Below are 20,905 nucleotides of genomic sequence, written 5' to 3'. Positions count from 1 at the left end.
AAACTTTCACTTGTAAGCATAGCCCTAATTATGAAGAAAGTTCTCTAGTGTGTCGTTCTGTCTTTATGAGTATAGTCCATAATTCATCTATGGCCTCTCACTACAATATCCAATAGTATTTCTTTTCCATATTCTTCCTACATTTTTATTATTGTCTTAGTTCTGTACTACCATGGAGTATCTAATTATTTCGTTGGATGCTCCATTAATCTAATGATTGTCAAAAGCACTGATATAATTCCGAGGAGTGTATTTTTAAATATTTCATACAAGTTATATCTTTCTTTTTACACAACTTGTGTTGGTTTTTTCTGTGCAAAATGATAAGTTCCCCACTCTGGCCTTGTACGAGGCATATGTTTTACATTTTAGATTAAGGACAGTTACGCATGTACATCATCGGCATTCTCTATAACGTTTCTTCGTGGTGTTTACTGATTTCGTCGGAAAAGAATGATATAACAAAACAATTTAAACCCCAGATAAAGCCTAGACGTCAGTTCAGAAGTGTTTCTTCAGAGACTTCTTTCATGGCTTTTTCTTTTTTTAACTGGTATATTTGGGCTGTATTTCTGTTTTATAGGGCACAATAATTTTTAATGCCATGAGAATCGAAATAAATAATTCATCAAGTAATATTCCCACCTCGTTTAATATTTAAAAGTTCTCACTTTGAGGAATGCTGTTATATACGAATTATGGAAGATTTTCATTTTAATGTGATGTGTAGTATTTAAATGCAATACTCTCAAGACTGAACGTAAAGAACAAGATGTATTCATTGGCTACTTCCACCATGATGAAAACTTTTATACACGTGCGTCACAGTGTGGATTTGCCAAAATCGCGATAATATTGGAAGGAGACACAAGTTAACATTGATCATTCCAGAGGTTATAAGCCAACAAAACCATGGCTCTGACTATATGTGAATACTCACGGCGAGGTGGCTGGTGGAAGTAGTTAGATTGCTGGGAATCTAAATACAATAAACAGCATTGAAGGCTTTGTGTTCGGTAACACAGTCAGTAAACAACGCTGTCTCTGTCGTGTCGACAAATAAAATGATTTCCAACTAATTTGAGTGTGCTGCTATTTATAATGATATGGATAAATAACAATTACATCTTCCATAATACTTCTATTCACACATCAGATTAGCAATGTGTACAAAAAAACTAACAACACAGTTACAGTCCTCACTTCGTAGACGATTGCATGAAAGATGAAATAAAGTGCCGGATTATCAACACAACAACACTACCACTTAATTTGGCGACAATTTGAACATATGAACAAGATCAGTAGGATTTTCCTTTGATTGCAAGTATGTAACAACAATCACACTTCTATTGCAGTCTCACGTCTACTCAATCATTGTCTAATAAAATGTCCTTTCGCACAAACATTTTTCAATTTGGAATGCAACACAGAATTTTCTGACAGTCTAATAGAACTCTGGTTGTCATGAACAGTTTTATTTTTTTTACGTCATCAGTCTTCTGACTGGTTTGATGCAGTCCGCCACGAATTCCTCTGCTTTGGCAACCTCTTCTTCTCAGAGTAGCACTTGCAACCTACATCCTCAATTATTTACTCGATGTATGCCAATCTCTGTCGTCCACTACTGTTTTTACTCTCTACAGCTCCCTCTAGTACTATGGCACTTACTCGGTGATGTCTTAACATGTGTCCTGTAATTCTGTACATTCTTTTTGTCACTGTTTCCCATATATTCCTCTCCTCTCCGATTCTGCGTCGAACTTCCTCGTTGCATACCTTATAGCCCACCTAATTTATAGCGTTCTTCTGTAGCACCACATCTCAGATACTTCGATTCTCTTCTATTCCGGTTTTCCCACAGCCAGTGTTTCACTAACATAAAATGCTCTGCGCCAAATATACATTATCAGAAATATCTTCCTCACATCAGGGCCTATGTCCGCTTCCAGTATAATTCTCTCGGCCAGAAATGCGCGTTTGAGCAGTGATAGTCTTATTTTAAAGTCCTCCTCGCTCCGTCCGTCACGGGTTTTTTGCTGCCTAGGTAGCAGAAATCTGGAACTTGTGCCGTTTCGTGATCTCCGATTACGAAGTTGTGTTTCGCGCTGTTCTCATTTCTGCTGTTTCTCACTACTGTCGTCTTTCATCGATTTACTCTCAATCAATATTCTGCACTCATTATACTGTTCATTCCATTTAACAGATGCTATAATTCTTCTTCACTTTCACTGAAGATAGCAGTATCATTAGCGAATACCCTCACTGATATCCTTTCACCTCGACTTTCAGTTTCACTCATGAAACTTTCTTTGTGTTTCCATCATTGCTTCTTCGATGTATAAATTAAACCCTTTTTAATCCGAGTGCTTCGTTATTCGTCTTCCATTGTTATTGTTCTCTCCTGGTTCTTTGTTGTATATTACCAGGCATTCCCTATAGCTCGCCCCGATTTTTCTCAGAATTTCGAAAAATTCGCACCATTTTACATCGTCGAACGCTTTTTCAAGGTCAACAAATCCCATGAACGTGTCTTGATTTATCGTTGGTCTTCCTTCCATTATCAACCGCAACGTCAGAATTTCCTAAAGCTAAACTGATCGCCACCTTCAATTATCTTTTCCATTCTTCTGTATATTATCTTTGTCAGCAAGTTGTAAGCATTAGCTGTTAGGTTGATTGTGCGATTACTCTCGCACTTGTCAGTTCTTGCAATCTTCGGAAGTGTGTGGATGATGTTTCTTGGAAAATCAGATGCCATATCGCCGACTCATACATTCTACACACCAACGTAAATGGTCGTTTTCTTGACACTTCCCGAAATAATTTTAGAAGTTCTGATGGAATATTGTTTGTTCCTACGTCCTTATTCGATCATAAGTCTTCAAAGCTCTTCTAAATTCTGATTGAAATACTGTATCCGCATTCTTTTCTATATCGACTCCTCTTTCTGTTTCTACCGCGTCGTAAAAAGTCCTACTCCTCATAGAGGCCTTTCTCCACCTATCCACTCTCTCCTTTGGATTTAACGGTGTAACTCCCGTTGCATTCACAATGTAACCACCCTAGTTTTTAATTTGACTGAAGGTTGCTTTGAGTTATCTGTATGGTGATTCAGTTCTTCCAACAATCATTTGTTTTTCTATTTCTTTGCATTTTTCATGCAGTCATTTCGCCTTAGCTTCCCTCATTTCCTGTTTATTTCGTTCTTAAGTGATCTTCTTTCACCGGTCAACTGAATTATCTCTCCTCTTACCCATTGTTTCTTAGTAGTTACCTTCTTTGTTTCTATGTTTTTTTCTAGTTTCTGTGATTGGCTTTTTATAGACGGGCATTCCTCTTCAATGGAACTACGCATTGAGCTATTGCAGTGTCTGTAGACCCATAGAACTTCAAGAGTGTCTCTTCATTCTTTATTACTTCCGTATCCCACTTGTTTGTACATTGATTCTTCCTAAGTAGTCTCTTGAACATGAACCTACTCTTCGTTATTACTAAATTCTCATCTGGATCTATATCTGCTCCAGGGTACGTTTTTACAATCGATTACTTGATTTCTAAATCTCTACCTGACCCTGAGACTAAACTCTTCCATATCTCCCTATCTTTTCTATTCTTGAACAGAGTATTAGCTATTACTAGCTGAAATTTGTTGCAGAAAATTAGTCTTTCTCCACTCCCATCCCTAGTGGTTAGGCTGTATTCTCCCTTAAGACTTTCTTCTACTCCTTCCCCTACAGCTGCAATATAGTCCTGAGGGACTTTTAGATTCTTGACTCCCTTTACGCCGGTGTGGGTTTGCTGTCGATTCCAATTCCCTGTTAGCTGTCTCAAATACACTGCCTCTTTGGATATTCAGTTTCAGTATTTGACGTGACAATATCCGTTAGTTTCTTGTTCTCCCAAGAAATTATATTTTTCCCCAATAGAAAAGCACTGTCATATTTTGACAACCAAGTAGTTCAAACGTCTTCAGAATTTGAGCAACTAAGCCAGTAACATGCATATCTTTGCAGTCCCCATTGTTAAACATAAATCCATAATTCATAGTATCCTTCAGTTACGAAGGACTCGTTTTGCTGATCTACAATACACAATATAAACTTACAATTATTGTAGCTTAAGATAGTTGCGGCATACCAAATGTCAGGTCTTGTATTAGTATTGACCAGTAAACCCTACACCCCAATACAATAACAGATCAAACTCTAATCTATAAAGTGTCATATCTCTCGAACTATGTGTCTTATAATGAACCAATTTTGCAGGCATATTCAGTGGTATATGTGTTACGGATAGAGTTGGCAGTAAACAAGTAATACATTAAAACATCATGCATGACGCTACAAATTTAATGCACAAAAGCCTAAAATGTAGTAAGTGATAATCTTCCTTCTTCCATCATTTTGTGCGGAAGGTGGGGGTGTTGTTGACCAGAAAAAGTTTCATAAAGACTTGAAGTTATGCATAAAGTTTGCTGGAAGTCGTTAAGTGCGCTCACTCTGAAATATTGGTTGAATACACAGTAAGTTTGGGAGAGTTGGACCACTTTTTTTTCAGCATAAAATATGTATGGTTCTCAACTTTTTTTGTCTCCTGGCAGCGTGTTAGTATAGAGTGTCATTAACTACAATATATTATTGACAAACAGTCGCTTAAAATAAGTATGATAAAATGAAAATATACATGAGTTGTCCATTTCACCCATAGGTGTATGGGTGAGTGGATCAGTGTTCTGGGAGAGATGGACCATATGAAAATGGCTACACATGAAGCATAGAAGTAATAAAAATTACATACTTTTATTTTTAATATGTTGTAATGAATACAGAATCATACTATTAAATATTTAGTCCAAAGCAATATTATCAGTTTATTATAAATCTTGTTTGAACATTGGCGTGAGATTGACCAGTGTACTGGGAGAGATGGACCATATAAAAATAGGTACACATGAAGCATAGAATTAATCGAAATTACATACTTTTATTTAGAATATCTTGTAATGAACACAGAATTACACTATTAAATATTTTAGTCCAAGCAATATTATCAGTTTATTATAAATCTTGATTGAACATTGGCTTCTCTAACGAATTGTTGGTTTTGTTCAACCACTACCCTATCTTTCTCTCACCACAATTAATTTGTTTCCGAATGTTGAACAACATTCTTGTTATCATTGTGGATGAGAAACACACTGAAGCCAGTTGTCATTTGTATTAGTTTCATAATAGATTTCAAAAGACTCAACACATTGATCTTTACCTTGTTCATCAAAGTTATTTTCTTAATCATCTATATTGTCTGCATCTGATGTGTACAGCGAGTTCTATACAGTATTTTTCTATTTTAGCTTCTTCTTTCCGTTTTTCTCTTCAATAGCATATCCCTTTGGTGATCTTTTTGCACCTTTTTTTATTTCCTTTCTTTTCTTATCCCACTGTTTATGTAGAGATTCAATATTTTCAGAATACAGTTGCTGCCTTTCTCTTACCATTCATGGTTTTATCAATAGAAGGAACATGTGACATTTCTTCCAAAAGTTATGTCTGTGGTGGCGTAGGAGTAGTTAGTTTTGAAGATTTAGGTTTAGTAAGAGTGGTATCTGAAGTTGTATAAGTGAAGGAATTTAAACTTCTGCTGGTAACTCTGCTCTACTGATGGGCTTAGGATCTCTAGGTCTTTTGATGGGCTTCGATGTGGTTGGTTGGCCTACAAGTGAGATGCTGCTCTACCATTTCTTGGCACAGGTGTACCTTTTGACAATTAAGCACCAGTCAGGGAATGCATCCATCTTCAATGGGATTATTCGACATGCCTTGAAGCTAAATTTAATTGTACTTCTACTCCCCCCACATTAACACCAGCGGTCCATTTCTCCCAAATAACACTGGTCAACTTCTACTGACTGCGTGGGAAAAATGGACCACTGTGACTTCTATCTACAGCTAGCGAACTCGGTGGCCATTTTAAGTTTAATTTCATGCATCCAAATCAATCCTGTGGAAAAAAACTGCATCAGTATTGTGCAAAATAAGCCTAAACACTAAACTAATGTAACTACAGAACACCCATCGGCTTACCAGAGCAGAGAATGTGATTTTTCTCCAGAACTAACACGAAAAAACATCAACACTTTTGCAGTAGGGCTTCCTCACAAATAGCGGGAGCTGCTATCTAGTGGCGCATTTCTGAAATACACCGGTGGTCAGTCTAACACAGTGGTTTAAATCTCCTGGGCATACCCTAGTCTATTTTGCACTTCGTGGGTTACGCTGCCTCAATACGTATACACAGTTTCTAACTGTAATACTTGGCTTATTCTATTAAATCTTGGGCGTGGTTATAGATCTGAATGAGTAGATTAGCACAGCACTTACAATTTTTGAATTCGGTCAGTAAATGTATGAAATTTTGAAAATCAAATTTTTGTTGCCTTGGAAGCCATAAGAGGGGGAACCTAGAACTGGGACCATGCCCCAGATTAGCCATCTACTGATACAGATATACAGCAAACCCACAAGTTCCTGATATGGCACTTGAAACTTAACACCCTGCACATCCCAAACCTATAACCCAGCCACCATTGGTGTTTTTGCAGGAGTGTAATGAAACATACTAAAGCGTTTAGCACATCTTCAATGTAACCCTTCTGCTCAAATTTTAAATTACGTTCTTCCCAGTTTTATGCACATGACTTGACAGGAATTTTCTTCTCTTTGATTTTTAACTTCAAATTGCACGTGGTACAGCTTCTCTTTCATCACTCTGTTATTAAAAGGACGTAAAAATTATCAGCATACAAAATAAGAATTGCAAAACTTTTACCTGATTTGTCAATCTTCATCAGTATTTACAGCTTAACCTACAATTTTTGCCTTTTTCATTCCACTGTGTAAATGACTTTTTTTAAATCATAAATGCTTTGATTGGCTTATCAGACTTTGATATAACACTCTCTGATTGCTTCATAGAATGGTTTCCACCAAGTCCCAAAAGTCTTATAACTGATGAGAAGGTCCTATAATAATCTGTACCAAACTTTTGACCAAATAATTTAGTAACAGAGCTAGCACGAGCGAGTGCCGCCCTTCAATGTATTGCTTTCCGTCTTAAATTCACACTCGTAACCTACTATACTTTTAGGTGGGTCCACAAATTCCCAAAGACATATCTTCTGCAAAGACTTTATTTCCTCTTTCATGACTTTTATCCAGTCCCCTCTTTCACTCCTCGACATGACGTCCTCCAGATTCCCAGGATCTTCAATCAAACTGAATAACACTTACCAAAAATATGTGACCCACTCGGGGTACTCCCTGGGTTTGGGTACATGGGCTGACCTTCGAGCTAGATGGTCACTTTCTGGAACATCAGGTTCCATCGGCAGAATCTCAGTCTCTCTGCGTTGTCACTGACTGAACATTCTACTTTGTTCTATTTTGACGTGGAATATGGAGAAGGGTTTTATAGCTGAACGCTTATAAATGCAAGTTGTGTAGGCTAATTTCAGTCTTTTGCTATTGTAATGAAAGTATTATTATGATCAATGTGTTTCGATTGATGCTAAAGCTCTTCAGTGGTCACTGTAACTATATGATGTTTTCCTTTACAGTAGTAAGTAAAGCATCCAAACTATTCATGATCATAGCAAACAAAACTGTACGAGAAAAAAACAATACTGTTACAGTGACAACTGAAGATGCTTTAATAAAGCGAAACGTATCTGGTCTTAGCAAAAAACGGAAATCAAACGGTGCAACTTGCTTATGCGCAACTGGGGAAAAAAGAAACCGAAAAACAAAAAAAAAATTTTAAATTATTCGAAAAAGACAGTTTACCCTTCCATAACTCCTGTGAGGAACACTATTCTTTATGTAAACAGCGGTATTGCACACCACTATGCCCAATAATCAAATTGCATGCGCTGTGCCATCTCACAAATTAATATAGTAGTTCTTTCCAAAACATCATTCTGTCCAGAACTATAGGGCACGCTAATCTGATACTCAATCTGATTCCGTCTGAGAAATTTATCAAATTAAGAGTTCACAAAGTCAGTGCCATTGTCTGCTCGAACAAATTTGATGTTTGCTCCAATCCTGTTTTCGTCCAAATTTTAAATTCACAGAAAAAAATCTTATATTTGTTCTTTATCCTTGAGAAAGCAACAGAACGTCCTCCTGGAATAATTATTCACCATATATAAATGTACGTAGCCATAGAGTGTGGCATTTGCTCAATGGGATCCCTTTAATCCATCTTCACCAAGCCAAGCACCTCAGATAGATGTTCTCAGCGTAAGGAAATAGAAATTTAGACATTTACACTTGTTAGCACTTTCGGAATCGCAACACTTCAGCTTTTTTCAACGTCAACGTGAGTGCTCAGTTGACACAAACTCAAAATTTTGTTGTTTGTGAATAACATTTGACTCTGATCCAGAACGAAGAAGCTCATTGCTTCTCAACATCTTACATCCATATATATCAAAGACAGTATTTACGCATTTGTTAACCAAACTGTCAGCAACTCGTGGACTTGCGGTTAGTGCTACAGATTCCCAGTCACTGGAACCAGGTTCGATTGCCGGCTCCGTGGCGGATTTTCTCTGCTTGGGACAGAGTATGTAAGTTATTCTCATAATCACTTCATCATCATCGGTCCGAAAACCGACGAAGAAGTGTCAAGTAAAGAGACTTGCACCAGGTTGTCAAACTCCCCAGAAAGGAATTCCCTGGCAAATATGGCATATGCACAGTTGATTTCATTAACCAAAACATAAACTGACATAAAATTAGCTGCTAAGGCGTCAGCAAGAATAACATTTCTGAGGATATAGCCAACCGCTTCACTTATTAATCAAATATTAACGCCACACTTCACAGTTTTTTGTTTGCAGTTTTCTGGTACTAAATCTTGAAGCAATCCCTTCCTCGAGATCATGTTTCCCGACGCTCTGGTATCAATGATTCACTCATTCAGGTAAAAATCCGTCACTCCAAATGCATGAAACAATGACCTATCTCCCTTCTCCGAATCCTCCTTTGATTATTCTTGCCTCTGGAGACAGCCAAACTTCATATGTACATACTGCCAGGATATGAAACATATTTTTTTTCATTTCTCAGCTGTATTTTAAAAAATCATGTATAAAATTTTACGATTTTACCAACATTATCACCGGCACCTTTGTCTAAGCTGGGGTAGTTTCCCACACTTCCATTTAGCATCTTTGTTTTGATATTTTCCTATGTGAAATTTTCATCCATTATACTGGACTATGTACGCCTCCTGCAAGACAGACAAACTTTTGGTAACAATAACTGAAGAAAACTTCACAAGATCGCTAAAAGCACAATTTTGAACGGTTCCGGATCTTACACTTTAAAACTTTTACAATATATTGTCCATAATTGTTGCAAGTTGCTTCACGTTGCACATGGATAATATATTTAAAAAAATTTAAGCGATAAGATACGATGATGACAGATAGCTCTGTGAAACCTGTCATCCAATACGACGATTTTTTAGCAATCCTGCCTTGTGAAGTATTCTTCAGTTATCATACACAGCAAATCGACCCCAGTCTTACAATGTCAGGAATATACAACTTTTAGTAAGCCACTCAACATAATGAGTACAATTAGTCCATCATCAAATCGTTTGCCCATGCTCTACAATTATCTGGCTACATCCAGAATGTCAGTTAGGTAATTCTGATCATTTCCTTAAAATTTGAACAACATAGTATTCACCCGAGCATCCCAGAGTTGTCCATAATGTTTTATTCTTGCCAGTAACGAGTTTTCCAGCATGTGCCAAGCTTCCTTTGCTTACGCTGTGTTTTCCACATGTGCATACAAAGATTTATCCACATGCAAAAGCATAAAGGTCCACGAATCTGTATCGTTTCCTGCTTTCATAGCTGTACTTGCACGCATGCCCCATTGAAGAGATCAGTAATTTTCACGCATTAGAATTCCATCGCAAATTTCCGTTGTTCTAATCATCCTTGCCTTTTAGTTTTTCTACCGATGGAGTGGCGGTTTCCATCAACTTAAATTCCAGGACATTTTTGGAAACCAGAATTTACAGCCACTAAATCACTTAAGTGCTTTTTCTTCCAAAAAAAGCAAAAAACAAATAAAAGAAAACAAAATTAAACGAAGACACAATCAGTGCCTTCTCTGCTCGACAGCAATGGAACTACTGTCGATGAGAGAGCTGCTAAAGTCAAAGTTACTAAACGCAGCCCTCCGAAATTCCTTCACGAAAGAAGACGAAGTAAAAATTATAAAATTCGAATCAAGAACAGCTACCAACACGAGTAACTTAGATCACCTAATGAAAGGCTGTCTTCCGTTCCAGACTGTATACGAATTAGGTTCCTTTCAGAGTATGCTGATGCAATAGCTCCGTATTTAACAATCATCAACTACCGCTCGGTTGTCGAAACATTAGTAATCAAAGACTGGAAAGTTGCACAGGTCACACCAATATTCAAGAAGGGCAATATGTGCAGTCCAATACATTACAGGCCTATGTCATTAATGTAGGTATGCAGCAGGATTTTTAAACATATATTTTGTTCGAACATTCTGAATTACCTCGAAGAGGTCTATTGACAAACTGTCTACACGGATTTAGAAAACATCGTTATTGTGAAACACAACTAGCTCTTACCTCACAAGAAGTGTCGAGATTTCAAACTGATTCCGTATTTCCAGATTTCCAGAAAGCTTTCGACACCGTGCCTCACATATTGTCTCAGTTATGCGACTGGATTCGTGATTTCCTGTAAGAGAGGCCACAGTTCGTAGTAACTGACGGGAAGCAATCGAGTACTACAGAAGTGATTTCTGGCGTTCACCAAGTTATCTGTATATCTGTTATCTGTATAAACGATGTAGGAGACAATATGAGCAGCCGTCTTCGTCTAGTAAAGTCATCAGAAGATAAAAACCTATTAGATACCTGTATGGTGAAGGTGGATTTATGGGGTATCATGGAGCAAAAGTTACACTTTAGGGCTGAGTACATGTATATACTGGTGGATGGTTATTCCAGGAGGACATTCTGTTACTTTCTCAATAGTAAAGAACAAACAAATGATTTTTTTCTGTGAATTTAAAACTTAGGTAGAAAACGATATTGGTGCAAACGTCAAACCTATTAGATCAGACAGTGGAACTGAATTCATGAGCTTTTAGTTCGATTCATTTCTCAGTGAGAATCGAATTGAGCATCAGATTTGTGTGTCCTATTGCGCAGGACAGAATGTTGTTGTGGAAAGAACTAAAATATTAATTTTTGAGATGTCACAGTGTATGTTATATGATTCTGGTGTGCCTAAGCAATACTGGACAGAGGCATGAAATACAGCTATATACAGGAAGGACAGTGTTCGTCACAGGAGTTATGGAGTCTTTGAATAGTTTAAAAGTGTTTAGTAATCAAGCCTTTCTCTGTAGTCCAGATCAAAATAGAACAAAGGCGAATGCTCAGTCAGTGGTAGATGCAGAGGAGACTGAGATACTGATGATGGACTCTCATGTTCCAGAAAGAGACAAACCCGAAGTTGTATCACGGATTCGAAGCTAAAAATCTAGGAGAAAGAAAGCCCTGTTAAGTCAATCGACTGGATGGGTGGTAAATTTATATTTGACCGAAGGTGTTACTCTGCAGATGTGCTGAAACTCTCTGTAATATGTTTAATTGTTCTCCAATAGAAACACCGATGTATGCTGGATTATAGATTTGGGATGTGTGAGGTGTTTAGGTCCAAGTGCCATATTAGGAACTTATGTTTTTCCTGTATATCTACATGTAAATGGGTAATCCAAGGCGTGGACCCAGTTGCAGATTGATTCTCTTATGGTTTCCAGGCCAACTATAATTTGATTTTCAATACTTCATTACAATTACTGATCGGTTTTAAAAATTTAAAATGGTACCATACTCCACTCAATAAGCTCTATAATCATGTGCAAGGTTTAACACAATAAGTCAAGAATTCCAAGTAGAGACTGTGTGTATGTACTGACGTAGCGTAGCTCATGGCGCGAAAACTGTGCAGACTACATTCAGAATGAGAGCATTTAGAGACTTCCAAAAACTTTATACACAATTTCAAACTTTTACGAAACTTTTTTTCGTCGACAGCTCCATAAAACAACGTAGGCAAAAGTTTATCACTTACTACAGTTTTCGCTTTTCGTGTAGTGTATCTGTAGCATTAGGCATGGCATTTTAATTTATTATCTGTTTATTACAAAATATATTCGCAACACATATACCACTGAATTTACCGGCAAAAGTAAATCATTATTCGAAACGTAGTTCCAGAGATATGACATGTCGCACATGATAGTTCGATTCTTTAAATAATTGGGGTTGGGGGTTCACTGGCCAGTACTAACATAAGACCTGACATACAGTATGCAGCAATTATTTTAAGCTAATATAATTTTAAGTTTGTTATTGTGTACTGCAGGTCAGCAATAAGGATTCTTCGTTACTGAAGGATAATAGGCACTATGACATTGTGTTTAACAACGAAGATTGTAAAAACGTGCATGTAAATTCCTTTGTTACTCAGATTTTGGCTGTCGTAGTATGGGAGTGCCTTTCTGTTGGGGAAAATATACTTTTATGATAGAAGACGAAACTGATGGACGTCAAAGATTGGAGTTGAATGCATAACTTTAAATTCCGCATCCAAAGAGATAGTGAATTTGAGGCAACTAAGAGGGCAACTTTTCAACAATAAGCATGAAAATCCTATATAATTGTTTACGAGAACTAGAATTCTATTAGACGGTCAGATAATACTATGTTGCATTCTACATTGAAAAACGTTCGTGCGAAACGAAATTTTACTAGACAGTGTGATACTAATGCGTGAATATAAGTAATATGAATGAAGTAATTGTTATTTATCTACGCCATTATAAATAGCACCACAACGTCACACGTTTAAAACCATTTTATTTGTTGACACGTCAGAGATATTAAACACAGGGTTGATAGTGTCCACAAAGCCGTCAATAGTGTTTACTGTATTTCGGTTTCTAGCAATCCAGCTACTCCCATCAGCCACCTCGCTGAGAATATTCACGTGTAGTAAAGAGACAGAGCTAAAATTTTGTTGGCCTCCAACCTCTGAAATGATCAGTATTAACTTGTGTCTTCTTGCAATATATCGTGACTTTCACAACTCCGCTCTGTATCTTACACGTAGAAAAGTTTTTGTAAAGTGGAGACAGCAGCCAGTGATTGCATCTTGTTTATTACGTTCCACATAGAGAATATTTCCATTTAAATGCTGCACAAAACATTTAAGTGAAAATCTCCCATAATTCGTATATTACAGTGAAAACATTTAAATATGAAACGAGACGGAAATATTACTTGATGAATTATTTATCTCGAATCTACTGGTATTAAAAATTAGTGTTCCCTAGAAAACCGTAAATATACCGAAATGTAACAGTTAAAAAGAAGAACCATGCAAGAAGTCTGTAAAGTAAAACCTTTCAGCTTTGTTTACAAATCTTCATTATCTGACTGGTATTTGCGCTCAGTGCAATAAATAATTTAAATTGCGGGTTAAATTGTTTTATTATATTGTTATGCTCCTGCAAAATCTGTAAACACCGCGAAGAAACGTTCTTCATTTATCTCGGATCCCTGTCAGGTACGGCTATTACAAGAGGTAGAGAAGATCCAATGAAGAGCGGCGCGTTTCGTCACGGGATCGTTTAGATGGCGAGAGAGCGTCACGGACGTGCTAAACAAACTCCGCATCACGGATAGATTTACTATTAAAATTTCGGGACAGCACTTTTCAGGAGGAGTCGGGAAACATATTACTTCCCCCCACATACATCTTGCGTATTGACCACGAGGGGAGAATTCGAGAAATTAGAGCCAGTACAGAGGCTTACCGACAATAATTCTTTCCAGGCACTGTTCGCGAGTGCAACAGGGTTGGAGGGATCAGATAGTAGTACCGAAAGTACCCTCCACCACACACCATTAGGTGGCTTGCGGAGTATGATGTAGATGTATATGTATACGTAGAATACCGATGAGGTACATGCGTAGGCGTCCATTATCTAAAATGTAAAACATATGCATAGAACAACACCAGGATAGGCAACACACAGTGTCATTCTGCTCCACAGAAACCATCACTATGCAGCTCAAGTTGTGTAAAAAGAAAAATATAGGCTGTATGAAATGTTTAAAATAAACTCCGCGGAATTCTACTAGACATAATAGTGGGAGGTCATAGATTTATTATGGACTATACTCATAAAGACGGGATTTCTCCAGCTGCCATCATTTTACAGAACGACAAATTAGAGAACTTTCTTGGTAATGAGCATATGCTTAACAATGAGTGTTACAATCCTATCGGCGTCAGGTAGGATAAATAGAAAAATGAACACGTTGGAATTGTCAGTTACTCAGCTGCCAAAATATTTCCCGTTTGGTATTCCAAATTGAAACAATTGACGGAAGAAACGTACATTGTGAACACAGTTGCAGCTGTATTCTGTAACCTTTGAAGAGAAACAGATATTGCATCATATCAGTAGGACTGAAGTCTATTTTCGGATCTTTTGTCTCTCGGTCACGACAGGAGCCCGTCACGCAATACTGCGACTTATAAAAGGTCGACAGTCCCTGGTCTCAGCCATCCTTCAGCACCATGAGGGCGACAGTGGCAGTCCTTCTCCTCTGTCTTGCGGTGAGTAGGGGCTACTGACGAGTCTCCAATAACTACCTTAACTTACATATTTTTCACTGTTTCCTTAGTTACCTGTCGTGATAACAGGTCACTGTCCAAGATGATTGAGTCATATTTTCGTCATCATTCAGCCGATTAATACAATCACTAATAAAACAAGGCATAAATTTTTAAAAGAATCTTGTTTCTTAGATATCTTAATTCTTCAACAATTATTTCAAAGGTCCAGAATAAGCACTAACAAACAGATTGACATGTACCTGAAAAGTACATATAATTAATGACTGACAGGATCCACAGTGTGTAAGAAACTAATTGTTCACAGATTGTAACTACATAAATCTTAACTACAGACACTGAGATATATTACACAATCCTGTCACAGGTGTCAGCATGCAGGTGCCAAGAAACGCCACCAGGTCCTCCTGGACCAACTGAAGGACCACAACCAACCGGACCACCTGGTCCACCAACTGGAGGACCTGATCCAACAGGTCAACCTACTGGAGGTCCTGAACCAACTGGACCACCTGGTCCACCAACTGGAGGCCCTGAGCCAACAGGTCAACCCACTGGAGGTCCTGAACCAACTGGTCCCCCTGGCCCACCAACTGGAGGCCCTGAGCCAACAGGTCAACCCACTGGAGGTCCTGAACCAACTGGAGGGCCCCAGCCCACCGGTGAACCTCAACCTACTGGAGGACCTCAGCCTACTGGACCACCAGGGCCACCCGCAGGAGGTCCTGGCCGCTTTTGGCGCGGTGTTTTCTAATGAAACAGCACAAATATCTAATTGAAACAAGTCTTCAATTTTGCCTACATGATGCCCACTAAACTCTCTTCAGCTTATTTATAAAGTATTCTCATGTTACTGTTTTTATTCGTGTTTCATTAAATTTGCATTAAAAAGTATTTGTTAATTTTTTACTCAACCTTAGAATTGTTGACGTGTAGAACTTGAAGCAAATCTGCTATTGCGCTAAAAAATCTCTGCGAGAAACACACATTAAAAAGTATTTACTGGCGGAAGCAGGTGACAAAAATGATCAAGTTTAAAAATTATAACTACTTGAATTCATGTTACTTTTAGATATTACCGTGTCATTAAGATAGAAATTTAAAATGTTGTGAAAACAGAAAAACGAGAAGTTTACTTGTTCCTGGATTTTCAGCCTACGAGGCTTATTCGTTAGAATTGCTTCTTTTAAGACTTTCAGGATGCTCGAAACTTTTTAATAATGAGATTTTCACTTTGCAGTGGAGTGTGCGCTGATATGAAACTACCTGACAGATTAAAGTTGTGTGCCGGACCGAGGCTCGAACTCGGTACCCTTGTCTTCCGCAGGCAAGTCTCGGTCCGGCACACAGTTTTAATCTGCCAGGTAGTTGCAATAGATGTTTATCGAGGATCACATCCTGAAATAAATTCTGAAAGATGAATATACTTTAGTGGGACATGGATTGATATGAGGCAATTTTGAAAATTTGCTGCAAATCATTATTATCATGGAAACATCGGGGTTACTTACTTACTTTCTTTGGAAGCACTAAGTACATTCCAGACCGGCAGCAGACCTGATTTTGATTTACAATAACATCCACCCATTCTTACGTACTGATAACCGTAGGTATCCAGAGTGGCAATTACTATCTCCGTGGGTTTTTCTCATTGCGTAATATACAGATTGAGTCACCTAAAACTAATACCGCAAATATTGTGAAAATGGAGAGTGCTATTGGTATACGTTTTTCACAGACTCGGTGAGGTAATCAAGGGCTCGTATTGTCAGCATGTAATAATACATAGAAAGTGTAGTTTTTGTGCAAGCTTACACTTTTTAAATGGAACAATGTCTATTGACATTAACAGACTAAAAGTAGGGTAAATTAGAATGTCAGTGGTGTTTGTTTCAGGATTCTGTTGCGAGTCGTTTACGATATATCATATTTTGAAAAGTTCGGAGATTGACACTTGTACAAGACCTGTGGTAGTAGACACTAAAGAATAACACAAGTGCATACACTAGTTATGTGGATTCTGACCAACAACGAGACAACTATCACAGGTTGTGTTCAAAATAGCCACCAGCAGCGGCAGTACACGCTTCCAGTCTGGCATTTCAGAGGAGATGTCCGAGCAGACTCCAGTAATACGTCGTTGCATATAATCAGATGTGGTTGGTATGTTCTTATAGACAGCGTTTTTCAGCTTTTCCCACAGAAAAATGTCCACAGGTGTAAAAACTGAGGAACGGGTCAGCCAAGGTATAGGTCCTCTGCTTCCAGTCCAACAATTTTGAAACAAATATTGTAGAATGTCTTACAGCAGGGCTTCCCAACCTTTTCAGCTGGCGGACCCCTTCTTCAGTCGAAAATCCATGGCGGACCCCTAGTCAGTCAAGAGCACAGTAACTTTAAATTTCAGAACGAAACCCATGGGAAATGAAAGCTTCTTAATGCAAGTGCCATGTTCGCTATGATCATAACAACACGGCTTTATGAGATTTTCTGCAATGGTATGAGCTTTGCCTGTTTTTGCCACTCGATAACTAACCAAGAAAGAAGCTTTTAATGAATTTTCATTAATTGTTTTTGCATGAGTTTTCGTGCAATGCTGAGAAGCAGCTATTCAGCACTCTCCCTTTTGAAAAAATCTATGTCTTTAGCCTGGAAATCCGGGGGAGTACCTTCAAAATGACGGCGCAGTTTCACTGGAACCATTGAACACTTCGGAAGGACTCGCGCACAAATTACACACTGAGCTTTACCCTCCTTTGTCTCCATAAAGCCCATTTCTATATAGCTTTCGTTATACTTACGCTTCTTGGTTATTCCACTTCCACAGGATATTGCAACCAGTGGAGTACTTGCAGCGTTTTCACATAATAAATCCGGCTGTGGGGCTTCTTGTGATTGTTCTACGTCGTCCTCCCTCCTCATTCATTTCAACTGGAAACTTCCCTTGTTGTGAAGGCGATGGAGAAACTGCACCCTTCTTAAATGATCCTGACTTCAGCCACCGATCCATGTTAGAAGTAATAAACTGCTCAAAAAACGACTTATGAAATAGGTAGTGCACTGACAAAGCAAGTTTAACATTTAATGATGCCTGGGGCCGCATACGTGCCGGTGTTTGGTCGACAAAGCTCGCTCGGCGCATGCGTAAAATGTTTCAGCGCATCTAGCGCCTTGATCCGGCGCACAAACGACCCCCGTATTGTTGCGAAACAGTCGAGCAGAGAAGCCGCATTCTCCGGCACTAAACAGTGTTTGGGTTCTCACTTAGGAACCGTAAAGGCTGCTTGGGAATACGACCTGAAGTAAAAGTACACATGTTTTTCACACGAAAAAAAAAGTGATGAATTTGATTTTCACATTTTTATTCAATAATTTTACTCATTATTTTACACGATTTGGTGAAAGGTGGCCGCGGACTCGCTAGAAAGAGCCGGCGGACCCCTAAGGGGTCCGCGGACCACACGTTGGGAAGCCCTGTCTTACAGTATGGGCCGGACAGCCGTCAGGTTGGTGCCCCAGGTTCCACCTAGTCTGCAGGGGCAACGTATTCTAGCATCTGTGGAAGATGGTCTGTGAGAAGGTTGCGATACTTGCAACAGTGTTCCGTCTATGAAAAACGTGTCTATGAGCTGATGGTTCACTATCCCACACCACACGTTTACACTCCACGGACGCCGACGTTCCTTTTCGCGATACCAGCGGGGTTTGTCTACAGACCAATAGTGCATGTTTCGGCGGTTTACCTGGTCATTATTAGTACATGTGGCTTCATAGCTAAACAATATATATGATACATCTGGAGTATCCTACCTTAATGCCTACGAACAGAAGTTAACACAGTTCTCACAATCGTTTGTAGGCATCTCTTGATAAAGAGAGATGTGATATGGATGCTTCTCTCATGCCACTTCATAGTGCAGTTCCCTGGGGAAAACGCGCGGATCAACTGCAACGGCATGAAGAACATTAATTTCTCACTGTTCTGCCGTCATTTGTTTCCTTCTGTTACGCTGTCTACATGTTACACTACCACTTTCACGTAACTGGTTTAAGAGGTTGATACATAATTGCCGATAAGGTTGACGTTTATTATGATATCTTACCACATGCACCATCAAAAACGGCCTGCATGCTTCCTGCACTCTCCATACACCACGACCATGCAGACTTTTTCTGCATTGGTAAATCGCATCATGACCTACTGCCAGGACTGTCACACAACACCAACTGACTAGGAAATCGTAGTGCACTCAGGGAACACACAAGCACACTGTAAGCAAACGTAACAACATCGTACTTCGCAATTAACGCATGTTGAATGTCACAAACTAGTGTCAGTGTGAAAACTTCTGCCGGCTGGGGTGGCCGAGCGGTTCTGGACGCTACAGTCTGGAACTGAGCGACCGCTACGGTCGCAGGTTCGAATCCTGCCCCGGGCATGGATGTTTGTGATGTCCTTAGGTTAGTTAAGTCTAAGTAGTTCTAAGTTCTAGGAGACTTATGACCTCAGCAGTTAAGTTCCATAGTGCTCAGAACCATTTGCACCATTTTTTTTGAAAACTTTTCGAAGTACGATATCTTGTAAACGACTCCCACTAGAATCCTGCAACAAACACCACTGACATTCTAATTTACCCTACTTTTAGTCTGTTAGTGTCAATATACATCAAATGAGCCGCACTGGAATCCTATAACAAATACCAATGACATTCTGATTTACCCTGCTTTGGTATGTTACATTTCATTACTACTTGTTCCATGGATCTTGAATACGACAGTTCGTAACGATGTGGAACCTGTCAGTTTAACATAAGTTTTCTTTACATAATAGAATTAATTTTCTTTACAGTTAATACTTCATGTTCAAAGTTTATTTATTGAGTAGAAGGAGTTGTCACTCAGAAATTCTTTTAATTTGTTTTTAAATGTTGGTTGGCTATCTATCAGACTTTTAATACTATTTGGCAAATGAGCAAAGATTTTTGTGCCAACATAATTCACTCCTTTCTGTGCCAAAGTCAGAATAGTGAAGATCATCCTTTGTTCTAGTGTTGTACCTATGCACTTCGCTGCTATTTTTGAATTGGGATGGGTTATTAATAACAAATTTCATATGTGAATATATGTATTGCGAATGTACTGTGAATATCCAAGTTCTTTAAATAAAAGTCTGGAAGGTGATCTTGGATGGGCTCGAACTATTATCCTGATTACACGCTTTTTTGGAATGAATACTTCTTTTCTTAATGATGAATTACTCTAAAATATAATGCCATATGAAAGCAATGAACAAAAATAAAAACAACTTACTGATATGTTTTATCATCCAAATCATCAAATTTGCAATAACCGTAAGAGCGTAAGTAGCTGAACCTAACGGTTTCACCAGATTATCAGTGTGTTTCTTCCAACTAAATTTCTCATGAAAGCATATACCTAGAAATTTTGAATATTTTGCCTTAGCAGCAGACTCGTGTTCAAAGTCTATATGTATCAATGGTGTTACGCCAATTACTGTACGGAACTGTATATATTGCGTTTTTTCAAAATTTAGTGAAAGTCTATTTGCAGAAAACCAACTAATAATTTTCTGAAAGACAATATTTACAATTTCCTCAGCTGGTCTTCGTTAAAAGGCGTTATTAAATTTAGAAGAGTGTATGTTTGCACAAAAAATACACTTTCCAAGTATTATTATAATCTGTTTATTGGCTAATAATATGAGTCCCTGATAACCAATCCATTCCGTGAAAACTGCACATCAATAGCACTTTCCATATGCGCAATATTTGCGTTGCAAGTTTTAGGTGATTTGCCCTCTAGATCGATTGAGTTATTAATAATCTACTGGGTTTACACCTTATCTTTGAAGTTATGTAAGGCAATGCATCTTGGCAATTTGTTCATAAATTCCTAGGTCAATATCATGAACCTCTTATTACAGCTCAAAAACTTTTTATGGCACAAAGTAATAATACTAGCACATCCTAAAATCTTAATTTTGGGCTATTCTGAAGTATTATCTTTTACTCGTGATGTAATAGTTATATAATAGCTAAATACTGTGATAACGTGGGCTGGGTATAGAAGAATGAAAGGGGAAGCCATCTGGTAGAAGTTTGATAT

General features: G+C 38.3%; 2 protein-coding genes across 6 annotated transcripts in view; one reads left to right on the top strand and one right to left on the bottom strand.

Annotated features, from left to right (window-relative positions):
• LOC126237344 (proline-rich protein HaeIII subfamily 1-like) overlaps positions 1–20,905 on the bottom strand; it is a 388,790-nt gene that overhangs the window by 232,387 nt on the left and 135,498 nt on the right. The gene's annotated exons all lie outside the window — the stretch shown is intronic.
• Positions 14,607–15,673, top strand: LOC126237346 (proline-rich protein 2-like). The gene is made up of 2 exons (XM_049947412.1): positions 14,607–14,761; positions 15,147–15,673. Exons 1-2 carry the CDS (start codon positions 14,723–14,725, stop codon positions 15,531–15,533), a joined length of 426 nt encoding a protein of 141 aa, XP_049803369.1. The 5' UTR covers positions 14,607–14,722; the 3' UTR covers positions 15,534–15,673.

Source organism: Schistocerca nitens, chromosome 2 (assembly GCF_023898315.1).
Source record: "Schistocerca nitens isolate TAMUIC-IGC-003100 chromosome 2, iqSchNite1.1, whole genome shotgun sequence".
Taxonomy (NCBI): domain Eukaryota; kingdom Metazoa; phylum Arthropoda; class Insecta; order Orthoptera; family Acrididae; genus Schistocerca; species Schistocerca nitens.
This window is presented reverse-complemented; position numbering and strand designations above follow the sequence as displayed.